General features: G+C 46.3%; 1 protein-coding gene across 4 annotated transcripts; it reads left to right on the plus strand.

Annotated features, from left to right (window-relative positions):
- Positions 1-3,265: 3,265 nt before the first annotated feature.
- Positions 3,266-18,291, plus strand: LOC147214966 (alpha-1,6-mannosylglycoprotein 6-beta-N-acetylglucosaminyltransferase B-like). 4 transcript variants are annotated; one of them, XM_086140818.1, is made up of 18 exons: positions 3,266-3,583; positions 3,901-3,962; positions 5,953-6,068; positions 8,505-8,631; positions 8,705-8,859; positions 10,329-10,393; positions 11,826-11,996; positions 12,068-12,235; positions 12,313-12,482; positions 12,557-12,688; positions 12,779-12,912; positions 13,822-13,943; positions 14,645-14,800; positions 14,870-14,952; positions 15,088-15,204; positions 15,277-15,351; positions 15,428-15,588; positions 16,778-18,291. In XM_086140818.1, exons 2-18 carry the CDS (start codon positions 3,937-3,939, stop codon positions 17,176-17,178), a joined length of 2,379 nt encoding a protein of 792 aa, XP_085996944.1. In that variant the 5' UTR covers positions 3,266-3,583; positions 3,901-3,936; the 3' UTR covers positions 17,179-18,291. The 4 variants fall into 4 exon arrangements, with proteins under 4 accessions (XP_085996944.1, XP_085996945.1, XP_085996946.1 ...); XM_086140819.1 differs by having other exon boundaries at positions 14,870-15,016; positions 16,778-17,114; XM_086140820.1 differs by lacking the exon at positions 16,778-18,291 and adding an exon at positions 15,664-15,862.
- Positions 18,292-19,848: the final 1,557 nt, after the last annotated feature.

Here is a 19,848-nt window from a genome sequence, read left to right on the forward strand (position 1 = left end):
TTTTTCCAAAGGCTTTCACATGCACCGACAGGCCAACGTTTCATTGTTACCCCCCATGCTTTCCCCGGTTTTTGACCTCATGTCGACGCCAGATTTTGTCGCAATGTGCGCCAAACGCATTTTTATCTTTTTACCCTTCAAGCGCGGGCTTATCGCTTCGGGAATCGTTGTTTGATTCCGGTCATAGCCTTTCGAACAGGAGATGGCATTGGAACAAGACAGGAAGTGGCCTAATGAGGCCAACAGACCCTGCCTTTGTGCTGGACTCAAAGTAGCCGCCAAGACACCGCCGCTCCACACATGACACTTATTACTGATAATTGAATTATGGAGCCATCGTTTGCCTTCCACAACAACTTATGGTAAAATGTCTGAACTGGTCTGCTCACATTGTGTTTTTCATGTCGTCTCCTCTGATTTGTAAGCCAAGGAAACACACAAGCCTCAGGTGCGAGGCTTCTTTCCGTTAAATGTTGCAGACAATGGGTGAAAAACCTAGAAAGTGTCGCCACCATGCATCATGCTTGCGATGTAACTTTTTCGATCCACGATTTTCTACTGAGAAGCTTTGAACAGCTTGTGCTGATCTATTTGGCACGGATGTGAATTAGAGAAAACAGAGCTGCGTGTCACATGAGGTGGTCAGAACATCCTAATCCAACAGACTACCACATTAATTGATTTTTTTGTTTGTTTGTTTGTGCGCCGGCCCTGAATTGTCTGGATCAAACCGAGGCTTGAACAGAACGCCGTGTGTTCGGGGTGGATGCACTGCAGTGTGTGTGTGTGAGTGTGTGCATTTGTGCCCATGTGCAGGGTGTGTATGAAAGCAGTGTATGGAAGTCGGGGGGGGGGGAGATAAGAAAAACAAAAGTATTTTCAGCTGTCTTTGCATGTGTGTGTGTGTGTGTGTGTGTGTGTGTGTGTGTGTGTGTGTGTGTGTGTGTGTGTGTGTGTAGAGAGAGCGAGCGCAATAGAGACAGATGGGTCTAAAGCCATTAAGCCTTTAGGTTCTAGCTTATGAAGCTTTATGCTCATCGGCGCTTCCTCTCCCACACATTACGTGACATCACCGGAGTGTCCAGTCCCACTACTTCCGCATTTTCTTTCCCATTTATTTCACAGCCACACAGGTGTGTGTGTGTGTAATATGTAGAGAAATGTGCAGTGAGATACTTTACACACACACACACATGCACTTGTACGTAATGCTCAATAGTATGCTAAGATAAGGTAAACTGATCCCCATAGAGTAAATTCCTTTATCACAGCAGTGTAACAGTTATAATGTCAAAAAAATAAAAATAAATATGAATATAAATATAAATAGAAAGGCAGAAGACAAAAAAAAAAAAAAAAAATAGACAGCAGACAACAACAACATCAGGGATGACAATGGAGAACATCAAGGAACAGTGAGGGTGAAAAATACAACTAGAACCAAACAATATAAATAGAGTGACGAAAATAGTTCACCGTCCATATAGCATTAATCTTGTTGTCATAAAATCCTTTTTAGGAGTTAGTAAGTTATACAATGTCTTCCCGTGTCTTAACCCTCCAAATAAATATTATAATTATTTACAGAAACAACTCCAACATATCGGTTGTAGAATATTAACAGGTACGTTGCGTCATGTCCTGCTGTGCAATCAGGATTTGCGCACCACGTGTCTTAACATTAACAAACATCCAAATGGCCCAGACCAAACAAATAATCCGACATTTGGCTTAAAAAAAAAAAAAAAAAAAAAAAATTAGATTCTCGAGCAGATTGATTGAAGAATGCGTTATCGTCTGCCTGCAGTTGCAACTGTTCCAGGCTGCAGCCAGATGGGAGTGTGTAGAACCGATTATGCGACGGGACGAGTACAGCAAACATGGTCACATGATTCAAAAAACACCCGGGAGATTACAGATTTGAAACCTTTTCATAGCGGCACCTCCAGACGCTTCTCTTCATTCATGCTAGAGGTGCGATCAAATGTAATTGCTGGGATATTCCTGCGGCGTTTCCTGTCAGATTCGTTTTGATTAGTACGCTTTGTTGACTGCTTGGTTGTTCCTAGAAGAAGGAGAAGAAGAATTGAGGTGTGATTAAGTCTGCGTCCAGAGACGGTTTTGTTTAAAATGGACTCTGTTTGTGGAATTCCTTCCCCAGCAGGTCTATTCAGAGACACTTGCAACGGATTTTCCCAAATAAGTTAAGTGGCGTGGTTGCTTTTGACGCTGCTGTGATCTCCCTGTTATTGCATTTTGGTTCATATAATAACCCTTTACTGACGCAGTCTTCAAATAGAGCGAATTAGCCCTGGGCTTATCAAAGCTGGAATGACCGTAAGCAAATTGAATGAAGTGCCTACAATTTGCGCAATCGTTGCCTTATTATTCAACTTCTGAGACCCAAATGAGTGTTGAGTAAAGGTTTTCTCCTCTTAAGTGGACCCACTGCCATGGGAACACCTTGGTATTATGGCGCCCTCCTCAGGTGTCAGATGGATTCTGGTCTCAACAGAACTTGTCTCAACAGAAGGAACACTTGGACACTTTAGCTTGTTTTTACTGTAAAAATAAGCTACAGTATACAACAACAACAGCAACTACTACAGGGATTACTAATTATAAAAGCAAAACTAGCAATATTAATAATAATAACAACAATAACAATAATAATGTTAATAATAATAATAATAATAATAACAATGATAATGATAATAATTATAATTATAATAATGATAATTCTAGCAATAATAATAATAATAAATTATTATCATTTATTAACAAGCACAATAATCACAATAATTATAATTGCTAAGCATGATCATTGCCGTCATAATGATAACAAATGCAGCAATAATGATAACAACAATAGTAATATTTAGCTGAGGTAACAACAACAATAATAAAAAAAACAATAATAAGAACAAGAATTGATTGAAAGATAATACATTTTTTCTCAATTTAAACATAATAGCAAAATGTCATCCATTCTGTCTTTTTTAGTTTCTCATCTTGCATTTAAAATGAGTTCAAAACCTCCCAAAGAGTGAATATGAAGTTGTTCTCGAGTGTAAGGCCGATGTCTGTGTTGTCGACGCTCTCTCAGTGCTCTTTTGATAAGATGCATTTTTCCGTGTCAATTATCATCCCCTCTCTTGTAATTGTCCTGACGCTGTATTGTCCTCTGTCTGTTTTGTGTCTTTCAGCGCTGGAGTTTTTGCACTATTTGAGCTATTTAAATTAGCCCAGTGGTATCAATTCAGAACTGAGGCTTATGTCTGGCCAGACAGACTGAAAGAAACTGTGTCACCCTATAGCGTGGGCTCCATTGTATGTGTGAATGGCTGGAGAAGCACCGTGGGCATTGTTTTCTTTAAAGGGGAGTCAGGTTACCTTGACAACCACGCGATGCCTACCAATAAGCCCCGAGCGAGAGAAAAGGCACGGCCAGAGAAGGAGGGAAAAGAGACAAAAAAGGCAGCGAGATACCTTCAGACCCGACGTTATTTCCTTTTTTAAAAGTTTGTTTGTTTTCAAAATAAGCCCGATGGTTGCCGTCGGGCGGGGAGGAAGACCCGAGGAGGTGAGGATACATTTGCGTGTTTGCGGTTCACTTAACTCTTGACATTTCTGTTCGAGTCTCAGCACGCTAGTCACGTGGATTGGGCATTCGATCAATCGATTGAAAGCGTTCTGCGCGCGCACAGAAATTCCCAGCGACCGTCCGTCCGTCCTTTGAAATTGAATGCTACAGTTTTAAGTGCAACGTTGCAATTTGGAGGAAAAATTGAAACTCGCTATGTCACATTAAGCTCAAATACGGTGCAGAGCATGTAAGCCGTTGTGGGTCGTCTGAAATTATAAATGCATATTTATGAGTGAGCACGTTCTTATTTTCAGTGTTCTTGTGACACCCGGCGTCCGTAAACAGGGGCCATGCGTGTCGCGCTGCGGCCGCGCAGGTAAGCACGCCGTTTTATGCTCAGATGTTTCTATGCTGCACCACAGCAGCGTGCAATATATCTGAAAATAAGATACTTTTTGAGTCCCATAGGGGAAATTCTTTTATGACAGCAGTGCAATAATGACAATATTAATAAGTATGAGTGTAGATATATACAAAAGAGACAGTTAAATGATAGCAAAAGACATCCACATAAAATTGATGGCAACAATAAGGATAAACAACAGAATGAAAAAAAGTGAGACAAACAAAACGACAACAACAAGGATAAGAAGGGAAACGGAGTGACAATAAACAGGATATGAACGGAGTGACACCGACAAGGATAAAAGTAGATGACGGAATTCGGGCACAGTAAAATGTGGATATTTACACTGCAAATCTTTGTACTTTTTAAGACCTTAAAACACGTTATAGCCTTGACTTTGACACTTTATGGTTGTATTTGTATTTCTTATTCTCCCCCCTTCCTACTATTATTTATTATTGTTATGTGAATAACAATAGAGGGATAAATAAAGTTGTTCTTATTCTTATTCTTAGAGGGAGGAGTAGGTTTCTTGGTGTGACCTTCAGGTGACCCTGAGGTTCACCGAAAGAGAAGGAGTCAATGATGCGTTTGTCGCTCTTTCTGTTCTGTCACTCGTGGGACTTCTTTCTCGCCGTAAATCCCTGATCGAGCGGATCAGGCATTTTAGGTCTTTTCTTCTTGGCGTGGAGATTTTCCACAGATTTGAAAGCAAAATTTGGCTGATTTTAAGATCATTTGGAGTGGATTTGAGATGATTAGATTACTTCCACCTTCTGTATCTCCACCTGCCGACCGTCCCCAATCATCTGTCCTGCAGATTGATCCCAAATTCAAACGCGAACATACATACCTTAATTTTTATTTTTTTATTTTTATTATTTGCTATTTATAATCTTTATTTTTACTTCTATTTTGATTCTTCCCCACTTGATTCTTCAGCAGGAGCTGCTTTCAACGAGTACGACACAATCCCCCTCTGATCATGTCTGATGGTTAAGTAATGACGATTATTAGAACTTGAAATAAATGACTGCAATTAGTCACAAATTAATGCAAAGAAAACTCAATAATTATTATAATATTATTATTGTAATTATCAATTATAATAATTAACACTAACACAGAACACACTAAAACACACACACACACACACACTGAACATTCCTGGTTCGATTACTGGCTCCTCCTAGTGCAAGGGTGGGTAATTATTTTGCCTGTCGGGGTCACATTTCTTATTTCATTTTTATGCGTGGGCCAACTAGGTATCATGTAAATTGAACAAAATCAAAATTTCAGTTACAAAAATATTTACATTTTTTGTCATTTCATTTCAACTTTAAAATCATGAATTATCAAATAAATGTACTAACATTATATAAACATTATATAAACAGCCATATAAACAAATAGGAAAAAATGAGGGTTTTCTAAATTCAATATTGATTGAAAATATTTTAAAATATTAATATTATTAAGATTAAAATATTCAAAGAAAATAGTTTGGTGGGCCGGATAAAAAAAAAAGCACGAGATTAATAAAGGCTAAATTATTATTATTATTATTGTTATCAGACATGACTCTAAAAGGCCCAAATTAACACGACAACCACTGACAACCGATCTGGAGCTGTTTATTCTGCAGCCCGCTCACGGTCCACAACAACGGTCACGATTTTCCCATTCCGTCGCTCCCCGAACAGGAAATTTCCCCCGGGCTCGCATGGAGAGGCCGCGGCCGAACGGCTAAATCGCTTCGATTCGGTAATTTCCAGGCGGTCACAGAGAGCAGTAAACAGAAGGCATGAAGGATTTGATAAATATCGTCCGGCTGGAAGAAATGCATGCGTGGATGGAACCGCCAGCTCAATTAAAATCGATCGGAGCTGACGGTTAAAATGGGAATTCGGGTCTTTGCTAGGAAGATGATTGGAGATATTCTGTGTTTTGCGCCCTCCAGTGGTTGCCTGGTGCTCTGCCTGGGTCTGTCCGTGTTCACCCTGCTGCTCCAGAGCTTCCTGGTGCCTCTGGAGACGCCCAGGGATAAACCTAGCGGCTGGTCACCGGAGGAACAGGGTAACACACACACACACGCACACACACACACACACACAGGCTGCAATAAAACAAAAACAAAAAAAATAAAAAAAAGGCCCGACTAAAAATACCCCCCCCTTCTCGCCGTTTATAACATCGCAATTCTAAACATCCAGGAATTCCTACACTCCAATGCGGCGTGCAGGGTGACGTCAGGGGGGCGAATCGCGGCGGCGTCCAAAACCAATGGAACGATGGAACAAACCGCCATCAATCACACGTGATGTCCTCACATTGTAAGCAGAGATCGGAGGGGCGGCGGCGGGGATGTGGCAGTAATGTATATTTTGCAGCGGCGTCCCGGGTCTCGCGGAGCCTGGTGTTCCCGGCGTCAGATGAAGCTTTGTACACAATTCGTGGTGGGTCCCGCCATGTGCCTGACAGTTGTGGGTTCGCGGCCAAGATATACTCCTGGTCAATTCAATTGTCTGGCCGAAGTGTTTGTCTAAAGGAGGGTGTTGAAAGGGGGCGGCGGACAAAGTTGTTTGGGCCAAGGCTTTCCTCCTGGTTTACAAGGAGAAGACAAATGCTTTCAGCAGGCCCCTCCGGAGCGGCCTTTCCTTTAAAAATCATCCATCCTCCTTATGAACCCCGTGAATAAAACGGCACATCCTGAGAGAGAGAGGCTGGACACGGACACTCTCGTGTTTTTTAACTTCTCTTAGAAATAGAAAAGCTCTATATTTGCAGCACAAGATTCAAAATTCAAAGCGTTTATTGTGACATGTACGGTGTTTTTTCCCGGACAGTAAAATTCCCTACTTTGTTGTCCGCAGTGCTTTCGGATATGTGCTGGTAGGAAGAGTGTAAATATTTTTATAAATATGAATGTAAACAGTGGCAGTGTAATAAAGCACAAGCGAACGCTAAAAAAACGCAGTGTGAAAAAAAAAAAAAAAAGAAGACAAGATTAGATACAGGAGACCTTTGAAAATGAGATTGAATTCAGGCGTCGGGGAAATCCGAAGTGTTTGGTGAGGTAATTCGTTTTATTTAATTAAAACCCGGGCTTTTTCTGCCCTCCAAAATGACGTGACAGGATTAAGTTCTTTCACATTTTTGCAGTTATTGTTACTGTATGGGGATATCAACAAAGCCGGGCTCAAATCTACTTTTATTCCGGTGTGGCCGCGATCGCATGGGGAAAATCCGAAATAAGAACACGGACGGCGTTATAATCGCACGACCCGTGACAGCTGTTGTAACGGTCCTTTTAAATAAAATCAGGGCATGTTCCTAGTTTTATCCCGATGCCTGGCCGGCTGAGCAAATACAGATGTAGTGACGCCATCCGTCCGAGGTATCGTATCGAATATTAAACTGTAATGACACGGGCTCCGCCGGCTCCCCCGCCCGTCTCGCCGCCTCAGTCAACACCGTCATCCATCATCCGCCAATTTCCAATCGTTCCAAAAGTTTGTTTATACAGTCTCTTAGCTTCGCTTTATCGGGCGAGAACTCCCGAACGTCAGGCACGTAATGGCGGGCGAAAGAAAACCCCGCTTTAAGTGCACGCTGATATTCGTCAAAGTGACTTTGGATTAGCGGATCAGGTCGATTTCGGGGTGGGGGTGTTAAAATAAAACAAAACAAAAAAAAAAAAAACAGCTAAATTCACTGGAATGATCTATATTAATATGATACTGTGCGCCCACATGTACCGGTAACTGCAACTACTCCTTCATGTTGAATAACTGAATTTCCGACTCATTGAAATCCAAAATGTAACATATGCATTTGCATCGATGTAAAAAAAAAAAAAAGAAGATGTTTACCAGTTGCTGTGTTCCAAAGCTAGCTTTCACTGCCGCGGTGTTTTTGGATGCGGCTTTCGTGAACACGTTCTGCTGCCATTTGTTGTTTTCCTAGACGGCTAACTTTAGCATGCTTTACCATACTCCGTGTTTGTTGTCAAAACGCCGACGTGGATCGTACTCTTTGACAACCGACGCTGCCTCGTAACACAAAAGACAATTGTTTTTCTCCTTAAAGCGCAAAAATGTATTGGCCTTCCCATCTCTCTTGAAACTGCGTCAACTTTTCTCTCCCTGGACATTTAGGGATCATTTGTATTTCTCAATTCCACTTGTTGAAAATGTCATCGATGTGGATTCACTGCGATCTAATATCGGGTAACACGATCGGGATGAATTGCAGGAAATGTAGTTTATGGTTTGACTTATTTATTTCAAAGCAAACCTTTTAAGATGTTGTCGCGGGCCACATAAAAGAACACGGCGGCCCACATTTGGCCCGCAGGCCTTGAGTTTGAAACGCGCTGTATGCCGTCTATATGGAAAATATACGCATTGCTTTTTGTTTTGCAGCAGGCAAAAGGAACAGGAATGATTTCCCAGCACATAAAACGTGATGCCGGTTTGCGAAACAATATCTAAATGCCTTTGCGCGTCTTAGGTCAGCGCGGCCTCGGCGTCGGGAGGCTGGTCCTTCGGCTGGACGCTCTGAACACTCAGGTGCAGCGGCTGAGGAGGGAGAGCGAATCCAAGACGAGCAGGGACGATCTCAACACCATCCTGCACAGGTGACCGCCGAGGGGATGGCGGCGCAAAAGCGTGTTTGTCCGTCGTATTTATGACGATCGCTCGGTGCTTCAGCTTCAGACGAGACCAGCGAGACCTGGCCCGTTTGTTGGAGAGGGAGCTGAAGAAGGTCTCCCAAAAAATGGAGCAGCTCGGCCGCCACCACCACCTCCACCTCCAGCGTCGGTCGCAAACACCGCCGGAACGCGGCGACCCCGGGGAACCCGCAGGTGAGGGTGCCGACGGTGAAGAAGCCGCCATGGGTGCGGTCTTTTCGGGCGGGAAGCGTTTTTTTTTAGATGTATTTCCCAAAAACCAGAATTCGATCCGAGCAAATAAGTCAGATCTGCAGGGTTTAAATGCTGCGGTTAGCTTGAATTTTACAGCGCGCCCTACTAAAAGCAACTCATTCTCCAACCTAATCAGAGAGTTTAGGGCCTGTTCCAGTTATAACATGCTTTAACATTCTGGCTACACCAAATAAATACATTATCCGCTCCCCGCTCGCTGCCAGCCTGGGTAATTGGCCGATTGCATGCTCGTCCACGGTCGCCTGCAGCACGGCGCGATACTCCGAGCCAAATGCATGGTTCGTAGCCTCGATGGAGGTTAACCGCACGGCGAAATTAACAAGCTGTGATAATAGAGGGTGTGAACGGGGGGCGACGGGGCACGAAGGGGCAGAAGGTGCAGGTGGTTATGGGGAACGAAGTCCTTGAATAGAAGTTTAACAAGTCCCACAGAGCCGGCGCTGATCAACTGACCGCAGGGAGAAAAAGTTGACATCTACCCAACGGCCCTCCTGAGAGGTGTCAGGTGAGAATCGGGTTACACGTCCTGGCTGGCGTGCGAGAAGTGCATGCAAGCCTGTGCGTGCATGTGTGTGTGTGTGTGTGTGTGTGTTGGCGATGAGGATGAGTGGGTGCACTCTCACCTCCCTGTTTGAACAAGGGAATTCATAAAAACAAGGGCCACACAGTACTGTGAATACACGCTTGTTGACGTGCGCACGCTTAACAGCGGGCGCACGCGTGCCGCCCGCGTACACACACACACACAGACACACACTTTCCCCCTCGCGCCCGTAAAGCATGGCCGAAACCCCCGCGAGAGCTTTCACAAACTCGTCTCGCCCGTACTTTTGTTTTGGCAGGCCGCCGCTCCTCTGCTTTTTACGCTTTAACACCCCGACCGTGCACGCGTTTTTTTTTTTTTTTTTTTTTCTTATCTTTTTTTATTTTCTCCGTCTCGCTTTTCCCTTTTACGAGGTTGTTTTACACAGAAAAGGGCTGTTTGTCTTGGCTAGCATTGCTAAAAAAAAAAAAAAAAAAAAAAAATTGAAAAAAAAGGGGTTGCTGTCTGTGCGGAGGCAGGTGGGTCAGGTGTGTGTGTGTGTGTGTGTGTGTGTGTGTTCATTCCATTTGATTGACATTGGCCGGGGACGGTGGGGGGCTTACGGGAAGGGGCCTCCACACACACACACACACACACACCGCTCCCACTCTAATGCCTCTCACGCGCCGCTCCAATGGCTGCTGTTCATTATGCACTTTTCCATCAGGCGCTTGTATATCAAAGTTATTATTCCCTGTTCTTCATTACTTGCAGTCGCCCGACGCCACAATACGCCTTTTGTTACGCCGGACGGCGAATGATGCGTTCAAAGGCGTGTGTGACGGTTGATATCTGTTCCCCGTAGGGCCCGACCAGAGGTGCGAGGTCCCAGCAGATCCTTCGTATCCGATGTGTGCAGAGAAAGTTCAGGTGAGAAAGTGACTATGTGGTTTCCATTAGACTCCGGAGGTGCACGTCTGATCGCGTTTTATACTTTTTATACTTTATACTTTACGTGAAGAGCAGCTCGAGCTCGAGTCAAAGACGATGCTTTAATTTCACCCAAAACGCCGCAGATGTGGCTATTTATTCTAGCCTTTAGCCCAGCGGACGGCAACATTTACCACTCAGGGAGCTGTTTTGAAATTTAAAATCAATTAACACGGCATATAACGTTTTTTTTTTTTTTTTTGTTGCATTTTTTTTTTCGATGAACAACCGCCGAGAAAACGATAACACATCTCTGCATGCAATGAAACATTTTGAACTCGGGGAAAAAAAATGGTTATTTTTAAGCAAAATACCTGAGTCCTTTTTGTAGTTGAACTTAAATGATTCACCGCTAAGAAAAACCAAAAATGCCGTCCTCTCTCTTTATTTAGATGTTACAAGATCGTCATAAACTTCAAATTTAAAACGCCAATTTAAAATGATATACTAACATAAAATACATTTTAATTAAATAATCAGAGTATCTCCTTTTTTTACTTTATATTCGGGTTAACTTGACCGATTCATTGAATTTAGGATGAGAAATCCTCATATGATAGTAGCATTTCCTCATTTCCTGTTAATAATATGCTTTTGACCATTTTTTTGACCACTATCTGCACACACACACATACATACACACACACACACATATTTATAGTTCCATTAGTATATTGCCACCTGTTAATCATACTAATCACTTCCTATTTGTACATAATCTGCACGTTACAATTATCCACCTTTACTTGCAGTAGCTGTGATAAAAAAAAAAAATGCATTTATTCTGTAATACTGCATTTATCTGTAAATACTGCAAATTCTGTACATGTGCACTTCTGCTTTTTGCACAATGCTAACTGCATTTCGTTACTCTGTATCCTCACATGTGTAATGACAATAAAGTTGAATTTAATCTAGTCTAATGTAATACAGTAACTTTGCCATATTCAATCACAATGTTCTCGAAACATGAACGGAGGATCAGAATCCCCGACTTCTTGGAAACATCATAAGATAAGATAAGATAAGATAAGAACAACTTTATTAGTCCTGAAGGAAATTGTTGTGCCAGAGTTACAGAAAATGTAACAGTAATAAATAATAAAAAGAAAAAGGCAGAATTAGAAATAAAAATAAATTATAAACTATAAAGCGTCTCAGTGAAACTATAAAGTGTCTTAGTAAACAAGTGATAAAACTATAAGTGTCTTAGTAACAAGTGAGGTAAGGAGTGCACAATAGTATGATAAAAGGAAAAATTGTAGTGTAGCCGTTATGAAATGAAATATTGCACAGTTCTGAATATTGCACATCATGCTCCGTTTTGGACGCGAGAGCCAAGTATTTCATATTTATATGATTTCCCGGACAGTTTCTGCAGGCCCACTGGCAGTCGGACCCCTGCTACGCCTTCTACGGCGTGGACGGGACCACCTGCTCCATACTGACCTACCTGAGCCGGATCGAAGATTTCTGTCCCCCGCGTGGGAAAAACCACTCTGCGCCTCCGTGGCGTCAGACGCACCAGAACCCGCGGATGAAGGTATCACCCGGGCAGATCCGCGCTCCGATAGCACCGCTGAAAATAATTTAAAAAAAAAAAAACTCGCACAGGCCGAGATGCGCACGACTCTGCGGCCGCTGTACGACGTCCTCGCCAACGACAGCAGCCCCGCCATGAGGTTCATCCGCTCCAGGGTGGAGAGGATGTCCGATCAGTGGGTCCGGGCGGCGTCGGCCGTCGAGCCGCACAGAAAGGCGTCCGCCTCCGGTCGGCTGACGGTAAGAAACCGGCTTCGGGATTTCAGGGAAATATCAAAGATTACACACAAAATAGAGCGAGACGAGTTTTTTATTAGGTGCTGCTGTACGCCGGGGCTCTGGCCGGGAGCGCCGGCCAGCGTTTCCACGCCATGGTGGAGCGAGGAGGTCCTCTCGGGGAGCTGGTCCAGTGGGCCGATCTCAGCGCCTGTCTGACCATCCTGGGCCACGATGTGACCCTCAGCTCCTCGCGGCGTCACCTCCACCGGTGGGTCGCCGTTACGCCGGGAATGTTTCGCGGTTTATTGACATCTTCAGGACGCGCGGTCTGCCCCCGCGCAGGTTGATCGGCGCCGCTCCGGGCCGCGGCAGCTGCCCCGTCCAAAGACCCCTGACCTTTGACCTGGTTTACACGGACTACCACGGGCTGGCTCATCTCCACGGCGCCATGGGCCTGGCTTTCCCGTATTACCGGTGACCCCGTCCCGTTTCTTTAAAAAAAAAAAAAAAAACATCCCCGCCGTAGCTAAATTCTGACCCGCGGGCGCATCATCTGGCGTTCAGGTGCCGCTTCAGGATCCTGGACTCGTTCGGAACCGAGCCGGCCTTCAACCTCGGGAGTTACGCGCAGAGCCTGGGCTACGAGACGCCGTGGGGCAGCTGGGCTCTCCGACCCCTGCAGTACATGACCATGTTCCGTAAGTGTGTCATACGATTCCGTGTTCATTTTAAGCCGAGTTGCCACCCGGCTGCGTGACTCAGCGTGAGTGTGTGTGGCTGCAGAAATGCATTTGAGCCGCATTCTATACTTACACACACACACACACACACACACACACCGGATGATCCTTGACATATGGCCATTTTTCACCGCGAGAGGATTAACAGCTAAGGTTAAGTAAACCCCGTTGCCCGGACGGCGCTTTCATTCCAACACCCCGCCCTGTCATCTTCCCCGCCCCGCCTGGAGACGGAGGCAAGCTGTACGCGGCGGCGGCGGCGGCGGCGGGCTGAGATCCGCTCGGCCTGGAACGTGTTTATTTGTCCTGCCGGGAAGCAGACAGATATAGCCGCCGTGGCTCGGAGTGAACACGTGACGGCGAGGGTGGCGGTGCAGATGGAGAGATATGGGAAGGAGAAAGAGGAGGTTTTCCCGCAGCTGCTGGATGAATTCTCAGTTTTCAAAACGGTCGAACCGCTCGTACACGCTGAGATTTCATTTCCTCGCTTGGTTTTTTTGCAAGTCTGATCTTCAGACGCGCCCCCTTCTTTGAGCGCCGCCGATGCGGGCGGGGGCTTTCAGACGCTTCGGAGGCCGTGGTGTTAGAATAACAACGCAACTTTCACTCGTTCGTTATCCAGGTCGCTTATCCTGCAGAGATATGTGACATTTCACCCGCTCATTCACGCGTTTGGGCGATTCAGGATCCAACCCGGGACACACACACACACACACACACACACTCTCTGCCGCCCAGTCCGTTTCATGCTCACTTAAAGTGCAAATCTCAAAGTTAAACACGTGTTCTTGATCTTCTCGATGATCTCTGAGACGTCCTGTATTCACCATACACGCCGTATTTTGTGTTTTTGTTTGCTTGTTGCAGCTCACACGCCCGATAACTCCTTCCTGGGCTTCGCCATCGAGGAGGCAGAGGAGCAGGAGGCGGGAGCGAACGGGAAAGAGCCCTTAGCCGTGGTCTACGGGAAACAAGAGTACATGTGGCAGGTAACCACCGAAGCACATCCAGTGATGAAACGGTCCAGAATGACAGGGCCGATAAGATAAGATAAACTGTATTGATCTCCATAGGGGACATACTTTTGTCACAGCAACATAACAGTTATGTCAAAAATAAATATGAATATAAATAGAGAGAGACAGTCAGAAGACAGATCGAAGATGCGTCCGAGACCGTCGACCTCAGCGGTCCAAGCTCCGCCCCTCCAGCACATTAGCCCCAAGAAGAGCAGGCTAGCAGGCTAGCAGGCTACCATGGACCGGTAGAAGGTCTCAGACGCCGAACGACCTCAGTCTCCTCTTGGATGGGTCCACTATCTCCACTATGGTGATCGGTACCTGTCCGGAGGTCCACAACCACCTCCTTGGTCTTGGAGATGTTGAGGAGCAGGTGGTTCTGGTTGGTCTCCTCAACAAAGCTCGCTATCAGACCTCTGTAGACCTCCTCCTCCTCCTCCTCCTCCTTCTCCATCAACGAAGGCGGCAGGAACCGGAGTTGTACTGCAAATCGGAGTTGAAGAGGGTGAAAGGGATAGGGTCTCTATAAGCCGCCCTGTGATTGGTCCCGGGTGAGCACGCCTCTCTGGGATAGGCTGCTTCCCGAGACCCAAGGTACGGGATAAATGGTTCGGTTGATGAACGAAGATGACGTGTTTATTTATTCCGTCGCCGTGTTCGAAACGCTCCAGGGAAAGTCCGAGTACGTGGCGGCAGTCGGCGAGCTGTTGGAGACCCGCGCCACCGTCTACCAGCCCCCGGGACGGGTCTCGGTTCTGCCGGGCTTCGTCCGGAACCAGGGCCTGCTGACTCAGGGACGTTTCCTCCGGCTCCTCCGCAGAGCCAAGGTGAGATCTCAAAAAGCGGGAGTCGGCTTTTTCCGGAGTCCTCGGAGTCGTGATCTCCGCTGTCCCCAGGTGTTCGTAGGTCTCGGGTTCCCCTACGAGGGCCCGGCCCCCATCGAGGCCATCGCCCTGGGATGCGTCTTCCTGCAGCCGCGGTTCGTCCCCCCGCACTCCTCAGACAATAATGACTTTTACAAAGGCAAACCCACCACCAGACAGGTTCGTAAACCATAAACTTGATCGATAAAAGCGTCAGAATCTCTTCAAAGGTGACTCCCTCTGGACCCCAGATCTCCTCCCAGCACCCGTACGCGGAGGAATTCATCGGCAAACCCCACGTGTGGACCGTGGACATCAGCAACAAGACCCACGTCCAGGAGGCCCTCCGAGCCATCATCCGAACGGAGGTGAAGGTCTCCGTCTGACCCGTGAATGGAAGGGAGAACGAACGAATATTAGTCTTTTTCTTTCCCCCCCAGGTCAAACCGTTCATTCCCCGTGAGTTCTCCTGCGTCGGGATGCTGGAGCGGCTTCGTTATTACACCGCCCATCAGGTAGACCGCCCTCCCGGCCCGGACGTCGCCGTAGCCGACGGGGACGCTCAGTCTCTGCTTCTTCTGTCTCGTCCAGAATTTCTGCGGCGGCTCCGTCCCGGCGTGGCCGCCGCAGAGCGCCCTGCAGGCGCTCCTCGGGCCCCCGGGACAGTCCTGCGTGGACGTCTGCAGGCGTTCGGCTCTCGTGTGCGAACCCGCCCTGTTCCACCACCTCAACAGACCCGCTGCGTTCACCAGGTGAGGAGGGGGAAGCCGGATGTCGCCCCCGAATAATCTGTAAATATCCATATTGACCCGTGCATTTCACACCAGGGCCTCCATTTGTCAATAACTGTCCTATGGCAGCACAAAGAGTCGCTATGTCGCACTTGTGGAGCCACAATAAATGCTATTGCTGAAGATGGAGTGCACAAGTTTGCTTGAACTGCAGCTACAACTGCGACACACATAAACAAGTAACAATAATACCTAAATGACATTCGGATTATTTGTACTCAAAATACATCCTCCTTTCTTTCCTCGAAAAACAGGTCAGTGACTCTGTGGTGTTGATTATCCGTGCTCTGTCGTAATTCCGTCTTGAAAACGTCAATAAATCTGCAACCACATCAACTTCTTCTCTTCCTTCAGCCATCAAATTAGCAAGGATGTCAACACATCTGTATTTGTGTTTGTGCAGCCCACTGGCTTTGACTAGTGGACGATCCAATCAGAGGGGACGCGACACGCTTACGTTACCATAGCCTTCTAGAAGGCCTTGGTGTAGCAACTTGAAATATGATCGGTTGAAGCAACGGTTTCGTCGACTCTTTGGATCTGATTCTGCAGGCCTCCAGGCAGATTTCTTTGATTTTGACTCCTGCCTGGCCACAAATAATGTCTGAAATGGGATTCGTGTGAAAATACATGTCCGGAAGCAGCACAGCCAGGGAAAAAGCTGTGAAAGGAAGTGGGCACACCATTTGGAATTATTTAATAAGACAAGATAAGATTGACTTTATTGATCCCCATAGGGGAAGTTCTTTGTGTCACAGCAGCGTAACAATTCCAGGATCAATAAATATGGGTATAAATAACAATAGAGAGACAGCTGAAAGATAGTTAAAGGCAACCACAGATAAATAGACGGCAGAGTGAACGACAACAACGAGGAGGATAAAAATCGAGAACGGAGTTGAAAAACAAAACAAAACAAAAACAAAAACAGCAAGGATAGACAACCAAAACAACATCAAGGATAAGAAAAGAAACAATAGCAACCACATCAATTTCTAACTGACAAATAACAATACAAAATAAGTATTCATGGACGAAATAGACTTAAATCAGTCCGTGATTCAGATATTTTTTAGGCCAGCAGAGAAGGCCTCGCAGGCCCTGACAGCCCACCTATGATATTAACCAATCACATCCCCCCGTTTCGCAGGCTCGGAATCGGCTGCTCCAGTCTGGCGCAGGACGTCAACCACCTGTCTCCGTCCTACAGCCCGTGGGGGCGTCACTGCCGCCTCCAGAAGGAAGCCTTGCTGTTCAGCTGCGCCGGCTCCGACCCGGCCCGCCGCCGCCTCTGTCCCTGCAGAGCTCACCTCCCCGGACAGGTGGCGCTCTGGCCCGACAACCGGTAAACGAATAAAAACAAAAAACAAACCGCGTGGGGATTCACGCCAGAAAGCCATTTCGAGACGGAACGACGCGAAAGTAGCGACCCGCGCTTCCGTTCATCAGGGACGAAACCGACGAGCTTTAAACGGAGGGATTGCCGGAGATCACCGCTGGCAGGAGAAACGGAAACAATCCCTCTTCATTTTGGTATTATTATTATTATAAATGGCTGTCATTAGTCAGGAATGAAAAGGAAACAGTTCGCTGGAGATGGAAAATCTATTTCCCTCCTCGTGCACTGCTGTTTAGAAAACATGTGAAGTTTGTCGGGTCCGCGAGTGACCGCACGGCCCGAATGCGGATCCCCGCTGAGACTTGAAGAAAAGGTAATTTAAACCGTGTTCCTGCAGAAATATCCCCCCGCGGCGACTTAACCGGAGCCACGTGCGCGTCGGCGGGCCCTCGCCGAGCACGGGCGACACTGCGCCACCGCGACGGCGTCTCGTGATATCTGCAGATTTGCACAACAGGGAGGAGGAGAGCTTTTAAAGTCACAGATCGTAATAGACGACGGGTCGCAGCCGCCGTTTGGCAGGGAATTATTTTCTGTCATGGAAAGTACTGGAGCGTTTTGGGGTAAAAATAACTTTTAGGGGCAGGCAGATAATCACGCGGTTTAAATTTTATTCTATTAATACCCTCAATATTCCCGTCTCACTATATTTACTTGATTGGGGCGATTACTTTCCTTGATCCTTTTAAGCAAATAAACCCCCTGATGAAGGCGAAAAGGCACCTCGAGGAAAAACATCTCGGACGAACGTCTGGAGACGGCGAGAATTGTAATTTTATACTATTTTGGTAAATATTTCCAGTGACCTCACACGCTAGGCCTCCCGTCTCTGGCCGCGGATCAGAGGCGCGCAGAGAAGCCGCAATATTGTGCTAAATAAGTATCTCATCGCTCATTCGCTCGCAGCGACGCGCCGTAATGGTGGGATCTGCGTGAGATTGCCACCCGTGGAAGCCGTCACATATTAGCGCCGGCCCCGGAGGAGGGCGGCTGACAGCCTAAGTGATGAGGCTCATTATCCGGGTGAATCACGGATAACCTCCGGATGCCTTCGGGAGGTCGTAGCCGTACGGCCGAGGCCACCCCGTCCTATAAACCACCGGTTTACCGACTTGTGCGCTCCCTTCTTCCGACCTCGCTTTCGGTCTTCGTATCCGGCCGACGCACCCACGCGGTCAGATCTCTCAAACAGGGGTGTCGTTTTTATTAAAATAAATGTCAAATGTCAAATAATGTCATGTTAAATAAATGTAACTACTCCTTCATGGAAAATAACTCTGAATTTATTACTCATTCAAATCCAAAATGTTTCCTAGAATCGATGCAAATGCATATGTGACATTTTTTAATTTATTGTTTTTCCGGAAGGCTAACTTTAGCATACTTAGCTTCGTGTTTGGACGTAGATTGTACTCTGACAACCGACGTTGCCTCGTAGCACAAATTGTTTTCCTCCTTGAGTTTCAAGTAAAAAAAAACAAAACATAACAGTAATAGATAATAGTAGAAAGGAGGAAGAATAAGAAATATAATGAAATGTGACATTCATATAATATATGAATATCAATATATGAATATCAAAAAAAAAATTTTTGATGTGGAAACACTGCGATCTAACGTGATCGGCACCAAGTGTCGGAAATGTAGTTTATGTTCAATGCACGCGTTTGATTTGTTTATTTTAAGACAATCGGACCTTTTAAGACGTTCTTGCGGGCCACGTACAATAATGTCTCGGGACACATTCGGCTCGCGGGCCTTGAGTTTGACAGGCTAAAATCGAGAGCCGCACCATCGCGTTGTGTGTTTTCTGGAATTCTGAGCGTCTTCTCCTGCCGCTAAAAAAGCTGCTAAAAGGCTTTTAGGGTTTTGACGACGCCGATAAACAAATAAACGCGCTTTTTGAACGGTTCTTCCTGGATGAACTGTCCGTCACCTCCCCGATAGCAGAGCTTTTCAGAGCGAGGGCTCGTCAACAGCCAAAAATCTGACAAAGGTTTTCTTGTTCTTTGCGTACCTGCTAGCTTCACGCCCGCTTGTCAGGAGCTATTTTGACGCTGATACGCTCTGAGACGTTGGCACGTTCCGCTAAAAACAAAAACGCAAATGTGAAAGTCCCGGATCGCCGGCGGGGATCCTTCGCCGTCCTTCTGGACGTTACGGACCTACTCGGAGATCCCCGGAGCGCGGGGGAGCTTTCTGGGTTCGGCTGGGCCGTCGCGCTCGGCCTTTCGGGCCGCCGCACGCCGCCTCCCCGCGCTGAAACAACCGTTGGAAGTTTGAAAATAAGAGATGATTGATGGGGAAAGCGAAAGAGGAAACATGAACCTGTGTCAGGGTCGGCCAGACGCGGTGGAATGTTCACGCTCCAGTAGAGGTTCAATAATGTTTATCTGAGTGGTTTTTAATTTTACATGAGAGACAGGAACTGTTTCAGCCACGTAGGGACTCTTTTTTTTTTTTTTTTCCTTTACCTTTTAACAGCGGAATGCGGTGGCAGAGTCAAACTTCGCTGCCAAGAAAAACCAGGGATCTCGCTGAAAGCGAGCGGCGCGGGAGACTTTTTCACCGAAATCCAAGCTTTCACGCCGCGTCCGTCATTTCACGTGACGGATGGGATTTATCCAGAGAAAGCCTCGTGACACGAGTGTGTGTCGGATTTTATTAAAATGTCATATCCATTTGCGAGGTCCCAACTGATGGCGCCCTTTCCGGGCCGCGGATCCCCTTCGCTTTACGAGATCTTCACATCTTCTTTCTTATCCAGCAGTAATGTGAGTGTTATGACGTCCGGCACGTTTTTATCTGGGTTTTACCGTTTA

The sequence above is a fragment of the Fistularia commersonii genome, chromosome 33 (assembly GCF_037954325.1).
Source record: "Fistularia commersonii isolate RoL2024-O1a breed Wild chromosome 33, RoL_Fcom_v1.0, whole genome shotgun sequence".
Taxonomy (NCBI): domain Eukaryota; kingdom Metazoa; phylum Chordata; class Actinopteri; order Syngnathiformes; family Fistulariidae; genus Fistularia; species Fistularia commersonii.

What these genes read in the sequence shown, in the direction of transcription:
- LOC147214966 (XM_086140818.1), top strand. Translation starts at nt 3,937, where the DNA reads ATGCGTGTCGCGCTGCGGCCGCGCAG. An exon ending in TCGCGGCGTCACCTCCACCG is followed by an intron (nt 12,483 to 12,556) that starts GTGGGTCGCCGT and finishes GCCCCCGCGCAG; the next exon opens with GTTGATCGGCGCCGCTCCGG. An exon ending in TGCGTCTTCCTGCAGCCGCG is followed by an intron (nt 14,953 to 15,087) that starts GTTCGTCCCCCC and finishes TCTGGACCCCAG; the next exon opens with ATCTCCTCCCAGCACCCGTA.